The sequence below is a fragment of the Cervus elaphus genome, chromosome 20, assembly GCF_910594005.1.
Source record: "Cervus elaphus chromosome 20, mCerEla1.1, whole genome shotgun sequence".
Lineage (NCBI taxonomy): Eukaryota > Metazoa > Chordata > Mammalia > Artiodactyla > Cervidae > Cervus > Cervus elaphus.
Window position 1 is genome coordinate 114875513 of NC_057834.1, and position 13716 is coordinate 114889228.

At 34.7% G+C, this 13716-nt stretch overlaps 1 protein-coding gene across 2 annotated transcripts in view; it reads left to right on the top strand.

Moving 5' to 3' along the window:
- Window positions 1-13716, top strand: part of NRDC (nardilysin convertase) — a 105917-nt gene that overhangs the window by 64726 nt on the left and 27475 nt on the right. For both annotated transcript variants that reach the window (XM_043877042.1, XM_043877043.1), the window contains 6 exons: window positions 495-568; window positions 1951-2020; window positions 4081-4158; window positions 5444-5564; window positions 5646-5704; window positions 6222-6276. In XM_043877042.1, the coding sequence (XP_043732977.1) occupies window positions 495-568; window positions 1951-2020; window positions 4081-4158; window positions 5444-5564; window positions 5646-5704; window positions 6222-6276 (457 nt within the window). The remainder of the gene's footprint in view (window positions 1-494; window positions 569-1950; window positions 2021-4080; window positions 4159-5443; window positions 5565-5645; window positions 5705-6221; window positions 6277-13716) is intronic.

Sequence of the window (13716 nt, forward strand, 5' to 3'; positions counted from 1 at the left end):
AGGAGAAATATTAGTTAACAGTATATTCAGCTCTGTGCGAAGCCTTTAGAAGGAAGAATCCAAGTTTTTTAAATACCACAGTGCTTAATACCATACTTTATTCCTAAGAATCACTCAGTGTGTATTTGTTGTATCAAAAAAATATCTCTAGTATAAATTTTCTCTCTGAAATGGCTTTCTATTAAGAGGAAAACTAAAGTTGAATGGGACTGATAGAGACAGTAAATATTGGGAGGGGAGGTCCCTTCAATTCATTGTTTTCTGTCTCCCATGAGTTTTAAAAGTATTTGAGTTATTGGGGCTGAAGTTAAGAATAGTTTGTGTAGTTCAGGATTTTGTGGCTTTCTTGCCATCTATTTGCTTATGCCTAAGATGCTTCTCAACCAGGGGTGCGTAGAATAGATTATAAATACCTATCAGCTTAGGTATCCCTAAAGATACTGCTTATAAAGGCTTTTGCCAATTAAATTTTAATGTATTTGTTTTATTTTCAGTGGGTTACCCAAACCAAACTTTGGCCATTTAACGGATCCATTTGACACACCAGCATTTAACAAACTTTATAGAGGTTCGTGAACCAAAGGTTTAAAACTATTTGAAATAACTTTAGCACATTCTCTAAAACTTAATCGGGGCTGCCAATTTTCTTTGAAAATGAGAATACAACAGAAAGTACAGCTAGATTGGAAAGGAGGTAGACAGACAATGGAAATCCAACTAGTGACAGATGGTAGGCCGCTAACTAGTAGCAGATCATTGGCCTGGGTCCTGATGCCGCTTGAGTCTGTTTCGTGCTTTCTTCCTGTTTTTTCTCTCATTTCCTTTTGTTCCTGGTGTTTTTTGTTTCTTTCCTATTTTATCTATAATCTGCTCTTTTTTGCCTTTTAAAGACAAAAATAGAGGATGGGAAAACACTTTGGAAATAACTTCCTTTTATCTTCACTATATCTTCACTATAAAACTAATTTTTATTAAATGAGACAAATTTAGTATTAAAAAAAGATGGGTGAGGGGAGTCACCCATAAATCTTACCATCCAGAGAAGTGGTTTTGGCAAATTTTCTTTTGAGTCTCTGTACATATGTTTTCTTAACATAGTTGAGATTATAAAGTATATACACTTCTGTCTCTTGCTTTTTTCGTTTAATATTATGTTTGTAATAACTGCCCAATGAGCCATTACATGGTTATGCTATAATTTACTTAATAATTTGCCTATGGTGAATATTACAAAAGCATTCCTAATTCACTATTTCTTTACTTTTTTTATCATGGCAAATATTTTCCTTTCTCCTAATTGGCTAATTATTCCCTTCTCCTTCACCCCAGTTGCCAGTCTCTTTCCTCTTTGTTTTCTCTGACCAGTGACTTTTGTCACACTCTTTATTTGCTGCTGCCTCCATTCTGACTAAGCTGACTCTTCCCAGAGACAACTTATTTTTGGTTGTATTTTTTCTGACTGTAGATTTTCTCTTCAAAGAATCATAGAATAGTAGCACTGGGAAGAATCTTAAGAGTTACTTTAGTTTATCCCAACTCATCATACCATAACAGATTCAGAAGGAGTTAAATACAGTTTATTTTCTCAAAATCATATAAAATCACATAGCAAGATAGTAGTAGGGCTAGATTTCAGCCATGGGTCTCCTTATTCCTAGTCATGTACCTCTTCTTGCAAGAAGGGATCCATCTTTTGGGGTGTTCATATTTTCGTAGTTCCTTTATCCATGCCTTCTCTATCTGTGAAACCAAATTGAAAAGAAATTTACAAAATTGCACTATTCAAAGTGGAAAATTGGCAACTTGAAATAATAATTGCATTGTGTTTAACTTTCCCCTGCTTATTAGAGGATGAAGTATATTGAATTTTTAAAAATTTCATGTAACATAGTATATATAAGTTGTGGAGAAACACTTATGTCTGCTCTTCTGAAAAATATTTTTGTTCAGTTGTTCCAATTAGAAAAATCCATGCTCTGACCATCACGTGGGCACTTCCCCCTCAACAGCAGCATTACAGGTAAGAGTTCAAAGGCAAATTTACTCCATTAGATACTTCCTGAGAATCATATTTTATTTATTTATTTAATTTATTTTACAACATTGTATTGGTTTTGCCATACATTGACTTGAATCAGCCATGGGTGTACATGTGTTCCCCATCCTGAACCCCCCTCCCCCCTCCCCCCCCCCCCACCTCTCTCCCCACCCCATCCCTCTGGGTCATCCCATGCACTGGCCCCAAGCATCCTGTTTCATGCATCGAACCTGGACTGGCAATTCGTTTCACGTATGATAATTTACATGTTTCAATGCCATTTTCCCATATCATCCTGCCCTCGCCCTCTCCCACAGAGTCCAAAAGACTGTTTAATACATCTGTGTCTCTTTTGCTGTCTTGCATACAGGGTTATCATTACTATCTTTCTAAATTCCATATAAATGCATTAGTATACTGTATTGGTGTTTTTCTTTCTGGCTGACTTCACTCTGTATAATAGGCTCCAGTTTCATCCACCTCATTAGAAGTGATTCAAATGTATTATTTTTAATGGCTAAGTAATATTCTATTGTGTATAAAAGCATACTGAGTGGTTTAAATTTGGGCACTCAGATTTATAAATGCAGGTAAGATGATAAACTGGGACACTACTACTTCAGGATTTTTGTCTTTGCTATATGTTTTAATATCTTCCTGCATATAAAAGCTAGAGTTTTCTTAGGATTAGTTGCTTTTCCTGAGTGTTTGAAATTACGTATCTTAGTGTGAATGCTAACTTTTGTAATAACTTCTTTAGTACTTTGATTATAAGTATATATTAGCTTATGATTTGTTAGTGGTGACCATTTAGTTTGATATTGTGAAAAGTAAAATTAAGTAATTTTGAGCCTAGCATACAACTACAGAGTAAATCTCAAGAACTTACTTGAGTTGAGAATGAGTTAGGTCAGATTTTTAGAAGATAGGAAAACATTTGTTTATTCTTAAAATTATCTTACAGGAGCAATATACATGAGCTAAGAAGTTCTTTAAAGGTTAGGATCATTAAGTGGCTACAAAGGCTTTTCCCATTAGAAATAAATGCTAGTGAACTGATAAAAAGTTAACTTAAGTTTCTAAAACTATTACCAACAAAACAAACCCAAGAAGACACACAAGCAGAAGGAAAGAAAAGTAATGTGTATTGCTTAAGCTCAGTTCAGTAGAAAATACTTTTAACAATCTAGTCCCATGAAGTTAACAAACAAGATCAGTATGCCTCCATTTAGAAAGCAGAGAACATGTGTGTTGTCTATTTGGTTTTTTTTAGTGTAGGAATAATATAGGAAGTAGTAATATTCATTGATTGTATGTTAGAGTATCCAAAAAAATGTTAAAATGATCATATGCATATTTAAAAGTTTATCCCATTTGTTTTAAATTTTGATTAGAAAAATAGTATGCTTACGTAATATTAAGGACAAAGAATATTAAGTAAAAAGTAAAACTCTGCATCTCCTTTGTCCTCACAAGTATGCCTAACATTAATAGATTCTTATATATCCTTCAGACATTAAAATAATAAATATAAAACATCTTTTTATGGAAATGGAATTATCTATACCATTCTTCCTCTTCTTTGCATTTTCTTATTCTGTTTTCTTAATTAGCAAAGCCTTGTTTACCCTCTGCCTGATTACTAAAGTAATTCATTGTAGAAATCTTGAGAACTACTAAAAAGTAGAAAAAAGTCATCCATGATGCTGTTTTCCAGAGACTGTACCATTTCTATATGTTTTGATCCAGTTTTTTTTTTAATGGAGTGTGTATTTGTTTTAACCTGATGTTTATTCCAGATATATGAACTTCCAATAAATTAGCTTTTGTGGGGAAAAATTTATTTTTACAAAGAAGCAAGTGTTTTTGTCTTGCTGCTATCAAATTAATTATAATTTCATATTTAATGGAATTTATGTAAAAATAAGTTTATAACCACATTCTCAAATATCAGTCTCAGAAGTAAGGTTTTCTAAAGTAAAATTAAGGTATTTGTACCTTAATATTTTAAAATTTCTGATCTTAACTTTTTTTTTTTTAAGGGTGAAACCGCTTCATTATATCTCTTGGCTGGTTGGACATGAAGGCAAAGGCAGCATTCTTTCTTACCTTAGAAAAAAGCAAGTATTTAATAAATATTTTCAGTGTAGCAATCTGTGAAAAATAATAGACAAGTTTTATAGAACCATGAGTCCTAAATTACATAAAAGGTTAGCTCTAATTAAGAATTTGTATTTGAACAATAATAAAGTCAATTATTTAAATGCTGTAGATCTCCAGTCTTTCTCAACCCAGAAGGTGGACTTTAATGAAAACTTCATTGGGAGGATAAATTATAGAAATATGTGGGACTGTGAACAGCCATGTGCTTTAGAAAATAGCCAGAATGTCTCCTAAAGCATTCAAGCACTTGTTTAAATTGCCTAGTCAAATAATAGAAATATAACTTTAGAATCAGGACCAAAACACATTAAAGTAATTCGTTGCTTGACTTTTCCATACACTTCAAGAATGGAAGGTGGATGAGAAATTTAAATACTTTAAAACATTGATGTGTACTAAATTATTCAAAGAAAGCTGAGGGGGCAGGGTTACTAGAAAAAAAAGTGAATGAAATTAAATATATTCTTTATATAATAAATGTAATTTGATTTTAGATTTACATAACCTTTTTATGTTACAGTACTTTATTAGAATTTCAAGTTTTTCATTCTGGCTGCTGCTTTTCTCATTTTAGACTTTCAGGATTATTCTAGTCAGAATACAGTCTTACTGATTCTTTCCTAGATAACCTGTGCAGGCAGGTTAGCTGATGGTCTCAAAGAGCTTACTTAACATTCTAAGTAGGGATGTATCTGAAGTGTTTTTTAAGGCTTATTCTGGGAAATCATTCAAAATGGGATGTGAGAAATGCTTCCCAGGGGAATTCCCTGGTGGTCCAGTGATTAGGACTCCATGCTTTAACTGCCAAGGGCCCAGATTCAGTCCCTGGTGGGGGAACCAAGATCCTGCAAGCTGAGCAATGTGGCCAAAAAAGAGAGAAAGAGAAATGCTTTCCAGAAAACATGGCTTCTAATATTTTGTGCTGTTCTCTTCAACAAAAAATTACTGTAACTTCATGAAACTGTTGTTTTACTGTGTTGTAATATTAGGGTTTCCATTGAAGGAGTAAATACAGCTATTATTTCCTCCTGGTCATTTTCTGTATGCACTACAATTCCTTGGGAAGCTTTGTACTTTGTAAAAAAATTGTACTTTTAAACTTACTGTTGGAAAGCATGTTTGCTTCAAAGTCTGGGCTTCCCAAATTTTACATGGAAAGCCTACCTATTTTGTTAATTTGAAGCATTTGTGGACTGTCAATCCCCAGATACTGATGGGAATAATTTTTTCTCCTCACTGTAGGTGCTGGGCTCTTGCACTCTTTGGTGGAAATGGTGAGACAGGATTCGAGCAAAATTCTACTTACTCGGTGTTCAGCATTTCTATTACATTGACTGATGAGGGTTATGAACATTTCTATGAGGTAAATAATTAAAATGGAGGGGTTTTTAAGTTATATAGATACCACTTTATGCAAAAGTATAATTAGATACTTTGTTTTTAGGTTGCTCATACTGTCTTCCAGTATTTAAAAATGCTGCAAAAGCTTGGCCCAGAGAAAAGGTAATATTTATATATATACACTTATTAGAATTAGGCCAAGGGTCAATCCTAATATGTTTTAACCTTCAGGCTACCAATAGACATGGATTAGGCCTACCTTGATGATGTTCCAGGCATTTCTTGCTTAAACTCCACTTACCTAGGGACTCCCCTGGTGGCTCAGATGGTAAAGAATCTGCCTGCAGTGCAGGAGACCCAGGTTCCATCCCGGGTCAGGAAGATCCCCTGGAGAAGGAAATGGCAGCCAACTCCAGTATTCTTGCCTAGAGAACCCTATGGAGCCTGGTAGCCTACAGTCCATGGGGTCGCAAAGAGTCAGACACAATTGAGCGACTAATACTTTTCATTTTTAAATTTCTGTTGTTGGTTCCATACCCTTATTCTTCTACATGTGAATGTACGTTAAATATACAGGTTATATAGGCATTCTGTTTATTTTTATACTTCTCTTTTCTTGCTGATGATTCCAGTGAGAAATTTAAATATGTCTTCTAATTATAATTTTCTTCTTTCACAGAATTTTTGAAGAGATTCAGAAAATTGAAGATAATGAATTTCATTACCAAGAACAGGTACTGGAAGTCAAATTCTTTTTGAATATTGTCTGTGACCAAGTTGAAACTGGTATGGACATTGTTCCTCTTTTTGGAAGTGTGACTGGAGTTTTAATTCTGCCACTGTCTGTCATGTGAGTCTCAAGATGGCCTTGAGGCTATCTGAAAATTACCTCTTGTGTTTTTGAGCATTTATATTGAGTAACAGAAAATTAGGCAGATTGACACAGGTCATTTGTTGGGTAGCAGTCATTCATCTGTGTAGTCATTTAGTCTGTGGATCCCTCTGATCCCTGTGATACACGTTGATGGAGAGCTTATATTTTGGGAATTCAGATGCTGTGAGTACACTTTACAGGGCGATGTGAAGTGACTGCTATTTGTAGTGTTAGAAACAGTGTGCTTTGTGCTTTCAGGGTGAGGAAAGCATTTGTCTTGATTGGAATAGGGCAGGGAAGGCTTTATAGGTATAATAAATTTGAATTGAATTCAGTATTAAAAAATAGGTAAAGTTTAGACACATTCTAAGTATTAGGAAGCACATAAGTAAGGAACTCTGGGGTACTGTGAAAAAGGAAATGGTCCTTCTTTTCTTCAGCATAGAGTATACGAAAGGATGAAAGGAAAGGTAAAAAGTTTAAAGCAGGTTTTTAAAAAATCTCCTTTTTGTGTCTTGGATCCCTTTGGAATCTCTTGAATCCTTTGGACCCCTCCTCAGAACAATCTCTTATCTCTTCATTTTTTTAAACTCTCAGAAACATCTCCCTAGTGGTACAGTGATCACTGATATATCCCTCATCCTGGGTTTACTAGTTCTTAATAGTGTTGCCATATTTTCCTTCTTCTTTCTCTCTCATGCCTCTTCTTATTTATGTGTGTGTGTATGTATTTTTTGGAGGTTTCATAATTACAGTCAGCATGATACCTCTTACCATGCATCTGCTACTTACAAATGTATTCTTACATAACCTCACTAAAATTGTCATGCTCAGAAAATTTAACATTGAAACAATACTGTTAAGTATTATACAGACCATAGAATAATAGGTTTTTTTGTTTTGTTTTTATATTTTTTATTTAAGTATAGTTGATCTATAGTATTATGTGTTAGTTTCAGATGAGCAGCAAAGTGATTCAGTGATGTATGTGTATCTATATATTGTATATATCAGGTTATTTTCCATTGTAAGTTATTATAAAATATTGAATATAGTTCATTGTGCTATACAGTGAGTCCTGTCTCTTTTATGTATAGTAACTTGTATCTGTATCTGTACTCCTAATTTATCCCACCCCCATCCCTTTTGCCTTTAATAACTATAAGTATATGAGGACAAGGTTGTAAAAGCTATAAGCTTCCAGTTGCTGTTGATTCCTATGCAGTCTGCTCTATATGATTGAAGTCATTTGAAATTGAAATCTTATTCTATGAAAACAGAGAGCTGTTGTGATTTATTTTGGCCATCTGATGGTCCTATAGACATAGTCTCTAAATAGATTGATATGCCTAGAACCCACAAGTCCTTCCATCAACCTTAGCAGTTGATGGAAAAAAACCTGATTTTTTTTGGTGTTCTTGTCAGCTGTTGTGGCAGCGTTGTGGGCTAGAACTGTGTTAGGGAAGAGTGGGAGTAAGAATTGTGGGCCAGCCATAAGTAATACCCATATTCCTTTTTTAGGGATTGGATTTTTAGCATTAGTTGAGTAACATTTTCTTTCTGCCCCTCTAGTTCCTTCTTAGCAAGACATTTCAAGATACCTTTTCTGTAGCTCCCATTTTGTAGCTCATTTTTTTTTTTTACCTTTAGTGCAGTGTTACTGAATGCTTGTCTTAATTTTAAAATATGAATCCAAAAGATTTTAGACTAAAACCTAATTAGAACAAAGAACAAATGTGAATGGTTCATCTCTGAACTTCTAAATTTTAACTCAAGTAGCTCAGCTTATTTCAGCTTTTATTTATTTCTGTTTTACTAACAAAGTTGACCTATCTTCTCTTCAGACATTTTTCTTGTTTTCATCAGTAAAGAAAAATAGAAATGCTCTTTCAGACTGTTTAAACCAGTCTTTTATAACTAAGAAATTTAAAAATAATTTTTATTTCACATGGGAACTTGGACTCAGCATATATAAATATATATAATGTGTAATACAATTAGGAGTGTAAAGTGGTGCAGCTGCTTTAGAAAACAATGAACTCCTTAAAAAGTTTTGCATTGAGATACCCTACAAGCCAGCAGTTACTGGCTTACAGGTATATACCCAAGAGAATTGAAAATGTATGTCCACACAAATACATGTATACTTGTATTCATAGCAGCATTATTCATTATAACCAAAATGTGGAAGCCAAATGTCCTTCACTGAATGAATGGCTAAACAAAATGTAGAATTTTCATACTGTGGAATATTATTCAGCATAAAAAGGAATTAAGTACTAATTCATTCTACAACATGCATAAACTTTGAAAACATTATGCTAAGTGAAGGAAGCCAGACACCACAGGTCACAGGTCACAGGAATCACACCACATGATTCACTTTACATGAAATATCCAGAAAAGGTAAATTGTAGAGCCAGAACACAGACTGATGGTTTTCAGCAGCTAGGGGTTGTGAGTAACTGGGAGCAACTGCTTAGTGGGTATGGAAGTTTCTGTTTGGACTGATGAAGATATTCTGAAACTAGAATATCAACAGATATAAATGATATAAATGATGATTATACAACTTTATAAATATACCAAAACCCACTGAGTTATATACTTTTATTTTTAATTGTATACCTTAAAAGTAGATTTTATGGTATGTGAATTTTATCTTTAAAAAAAGTAAAGGATAGCATTCAAGTGTTTTTTTCTAGTACTTTCTGCATCACGTTGGCACTGAAAATCTACTTTTAACCTGGGTCCTGTTTTTGCATAGGAAATATTGAGTCACTCAATATAGTAGCATGCTATTTGTTAACTTATAAAGTTAACTTATAAATAAGTGGCTGATGAAAATAACTGGTTAAAAAATTTTGAACACAGAGGGAATCATTTTATTTCTTTTTCTTCTCTGATTGATGTAGCTAGGACCTCCAAGACTGTGTTTAATAATGGTGATGAAAGTGGATACCCTTGTCTTGTTCCTGATCTCAGGGAGAATGCTTTCAGTTTTTCACCATTGAGAATAATGTTTGCTGTAAGGCTTATCACATATGGCCATTACTGTGTTGAGGCAGGTTCCTTCTATGCCCATTTTTAGAACAGTTTTAATCATGTATGGGTGCTGAATTTTGTCAAAGGCTTTTTCTGCATCTGTTGAGATTATCATATGGTTTTTATCTTTTGATTTGTAAATATGGTGTATCACATTGATTGATTTGCATATATTGAAGAGTCCTTGCATCCCTCGCATAAACCCAGCTTGATCATGGTGTATGATCTTTTTGATGTGTTGCTGAATTCTATTTGCTAAAATTTTGTTGAGAATTTTTACATCTATGTTCCTCAGTGATATTGGCCTATAGTTTTCTCTTTTTGTGTTGTCTTTGTCTGGTTTTGATATCAGGGTGATGGTGGCCTCGTAGAATGAGTTTGGAAATGTTCCTTCCTCTGCAATTTTTTGAAAGATTTTTAGAAGGATAGGCATTAGCTCTTCTCTAAATGCTTGATAGAATTCTTCTGTGAAGCTATCTGGTCGTGGGCTTTTGTTTTTTGGGAGATTTTTGATCACAGCTTAAATTTCAGTGCCTGTAATTGGGTTGTTCATAATTTCTGTTTCTTCCTATTTCAGTCTTGGAAGAAGACTCTGTCCATTTCTTCCAGGTTATCCATTTTCTTGACATATAGTTGTTCTTAATACTCTTATAATCCTTTGTATTTCTGCATTGTCTGTTGTAACCTCTCCTTTTTCATTTCTAATTTTGTTGATTTGATTCTTCTTTCTTTTTCTTGATGAGTCTTGCTAAAGGAGTGTCAATTTTATCTTCTCAAAGAACCAGCTTTTAGTTTTATTAATCTTTACTATTGTTTCTTTCATTTCTTTTTCATTTATTTCTGCTCAGATCTTTATGATTCCTTTCCTTCTACTAATTTTGGGGTTTTTTTGTTCTTTTCCAGTTGTTTTAGGTGTAAAATTAGGTTGTCTATTTGATGTTTTTCTTGTTTCTTGAGGTAGGATTGTATTGCTATAAACATCCCTCTTAGAACTGCTTTTGCTGCATCCCATAGGTTTTGAGTTGTCGTGTTTTCATTGTCATTTGTTTCTAGAAATTTTTTGATTTCCCTTTTGATTTTTTCAGTAATCTGTTGATTATTTAGTCTGTTTAGGTTATTAAACTTGTTGTTTAATCTCCACGTGTTTGTGTTTTTTCTTGTAATTGATGTCTAGTCTCATAACATTGTGGTCGGAGAAGATGCTTAATACAATTTTAATTTTCTTAAATTTACTGAGGTTTGATTTGTGACCCAAGATGTGGTCTATCCTGGAGAATGTTCCATGTGCACTTGAGAAGAAGGTGTAGTCTTCTGCATTTGGGTGGATTGTCCTGAAGATATCAATGAGACCCATCTCATCTAATGTATCATTTAAGACTTGTGTTTCCTTATTAATTTTCTGTTTTGATGATCTATCCATTGGTATGAGTGGGGTGTTAAAGTCTCCTATTACTGTGTTACTGTCAATTTCTCCTTTTATGTCTGTTAGTGTTTGTCTTGTGTATTGAGGTGCTCCTCTGTTGGGTACATAGATATTTACAACTGTTATGTCTTCCTCTTGGATTGATTCCTTGATCATTATGTAGTTGTCCTTCCTTATCTCTTATAATTTTCTTTATTTTAAGGTCTGTTTTGTCTGATAAGAGGATTACTACTCCAGCTTTCTTTTGCTTCCTATTTGCATGGAATATATTTTTCCATCCTCTCACTTTCAGTCTATATGTGTCTTTATGTCTGAAGTGGGTTTCTTGTAGACAGCATATATATGGTCTTATTTTTGTATCCATTCAGCCAGTCTGTGTCTTTTGGTTGGAGCATTTAATCCATTTAACATTTAAAGTAATTATTGATAAATGTTCCTATTGCTGTTGTCTTAATTTTGGGGGTTTATTTTGTAGATCTTTTTCTTCTCTTGTATTTCTTGACTATATAAATCCCTTTAACATTGTTGTAAAGCTGGTTTGGTGGAACTGAATTCTCTTAACTTTTGCTTTTCTGAAAAGCTTTTTATTTCTCCATCAATTTTGAATGAGATCCTTGCCAGGTACAGTAATCTTGGTTGTAGATTTTTCCCTTTCAGAACTTTAAATATATCCTGCCATTCCCTTCTGGCCTGCAGAGTTTCTGCTGAAAGAACAGCTGTTAAACCTATGGGGTTTCCCTTGTATGTTACTTGTTGCTTTTTTCTTGCTACTTTTAATGCTTTGTGTTTTAGTCTTTGTTAGTTTGATTAGTATGTGTCTTGGCCTATTTCTCCTTGGGTTTATCCTGTATGGGACTCTGTGACTCTTGGACTTGATTGACTATTTCCTTTTCCACGTTGCAGAAATTTTCAACAATAATCTCTTCAAAAATTCTCTCATACCCTTTCTTTTTCTCTTCTTCTGGGACCTCTGTAATTCGAATGTTGGTGCGTTTGATATTGTCCCAGAGGTCTCTTGAGACTATCCTCAGTTCTTTTCATTCTTTTTACTTTATTCTGCTCTTCGGAAGTTATTTCCGCCATTTTATCTTCCAGCTCACTGATGCGTTCTTCTGCGTCAGATATTCTGCTATTGCTTCCTTCTAGAGTATTTTTGGAGAAGGCAATGGCACCCTACTCCAGTACTTTTGCCTGGAAAATCCCATGGACGGAGGAGCCTGGTAGGCTGCAGTCCATCGGCTAACTACGAGTCGGACATGACTGAACGACTTCACTTTCACTTTTCACTTACACACATTGGAGAAGGAAATGGCAACCCACTCCGGTGTTCTTGCCTTGAGAATCCCAGGGATGGGGGAGCCTTGTGGGCTGCCGTCTATGGGGTCGCACAGGGTCGGACATGACTGAAGTGACTTAGCAGCAGCAACAGAGTATTTTTAATTTCAGTAATTGTGTTGTTTGTCTCTGTGTTTATTCTTTAATTCATCTAGGTCTTTGTTAATTGATTTTTACATTTTCTCCATTCTGTTTTCAAGGTCTTTGATCATCTTTACTGTCATTATTCTGAATTCTTTTTCAGGTAGTTTGCCTATTTCCTCTTCATTCATTTGGACTTCTGTGTTTCTAGTTTGTTCCTTCATTTCTGTAGTATTTCTCTGCCTTTTCAATATTATTTTTTTAAAACTTATTGTGTTTGAGGTCTCCTTTTCCCAGGCTTCAGGGTTGAATTCTTTCTTCCTTTTGGTTTGTGCCCGCCTAAGGTTGGTCCAGGGGTTTGTGTAAGCTTCATATTGGGTGAGAATTGTGCTGAGTTTTTTTTTTTTTTTTACCCCTTCTGATGGGCAAGGCTGAGTGAGGTGGTAATCCTGGCTGATGATGATTGGGTTTGTATTTTTGTTTGGTTTGTTGTGTAGATGAGGCGTCCTGGATAGGGTGCTACTTGTGGTTGGGTGATGCTGGGTTTTGTATACAACTGGTTTCCTTTGTGTGAGTTCTCACTATTTGATATTCCCTAGGGTTAGTTCTCTGGTAGCCTAGGGTCTTGGAGTCAGTGCTCCCACTCCTGAGGCTCGGGACTTGATCTCTTCAACTAGGACTGATGAGATAAAAATGACCTCTTTGTTTTTCAGACCTCTTGTTGTAGTTATTTCCAAAGTCTGATCGACTACATCTTCAGTTTCCCTGCATCCCGCATGCCTCGGGAGCCACAGTTCCTCTATCAAGGGAGTGATTTTAAATAATAATAGCACTTGAAGGTGTGGGAGCTAAGTGAAATAGGCAAAGGAGATGAAGACATGCAGTCGTTGAGCTATAAAGTACATGAGTTATGGGGATGTAATGTACAGCATAGGGAATATAGTCAGTGACGTTATAGTAACTTTGTAGGGTGACAGATGGTAACTAGACTTACTATGGTGATCATTTTGTAGTATATGAAAGTGTGGACTCACTATGTCAGATGCCTGAAACTAATATTATATATCAATTATACTTCAGGGGGAAAAAAGTACCTTAACTTACACACACACACACACAATAGTAGTACTTTAATGACTCATCAACATGATGATTCAGGAATGTTTCCTGAAGTGGAGCAAAAAAGGCTAACAATACTTTTTTCCCCATACTTTTTCCATATTCTATTTTAATGTGATAATGTAGTAGTTAGCATATACCTATGATTTTGGATTTGATACATTCATTTCTCATTTCTCCTCCATGAATGTAGTAAGCTTTACTTCTCCTTCTGTCTTCTGTTGCGTGAGGGAACAACCAGATTGTCTAGGAAAGGACTTGGCAGTATAGTATTTTGGGAAAGAGTGTTCACTGCTA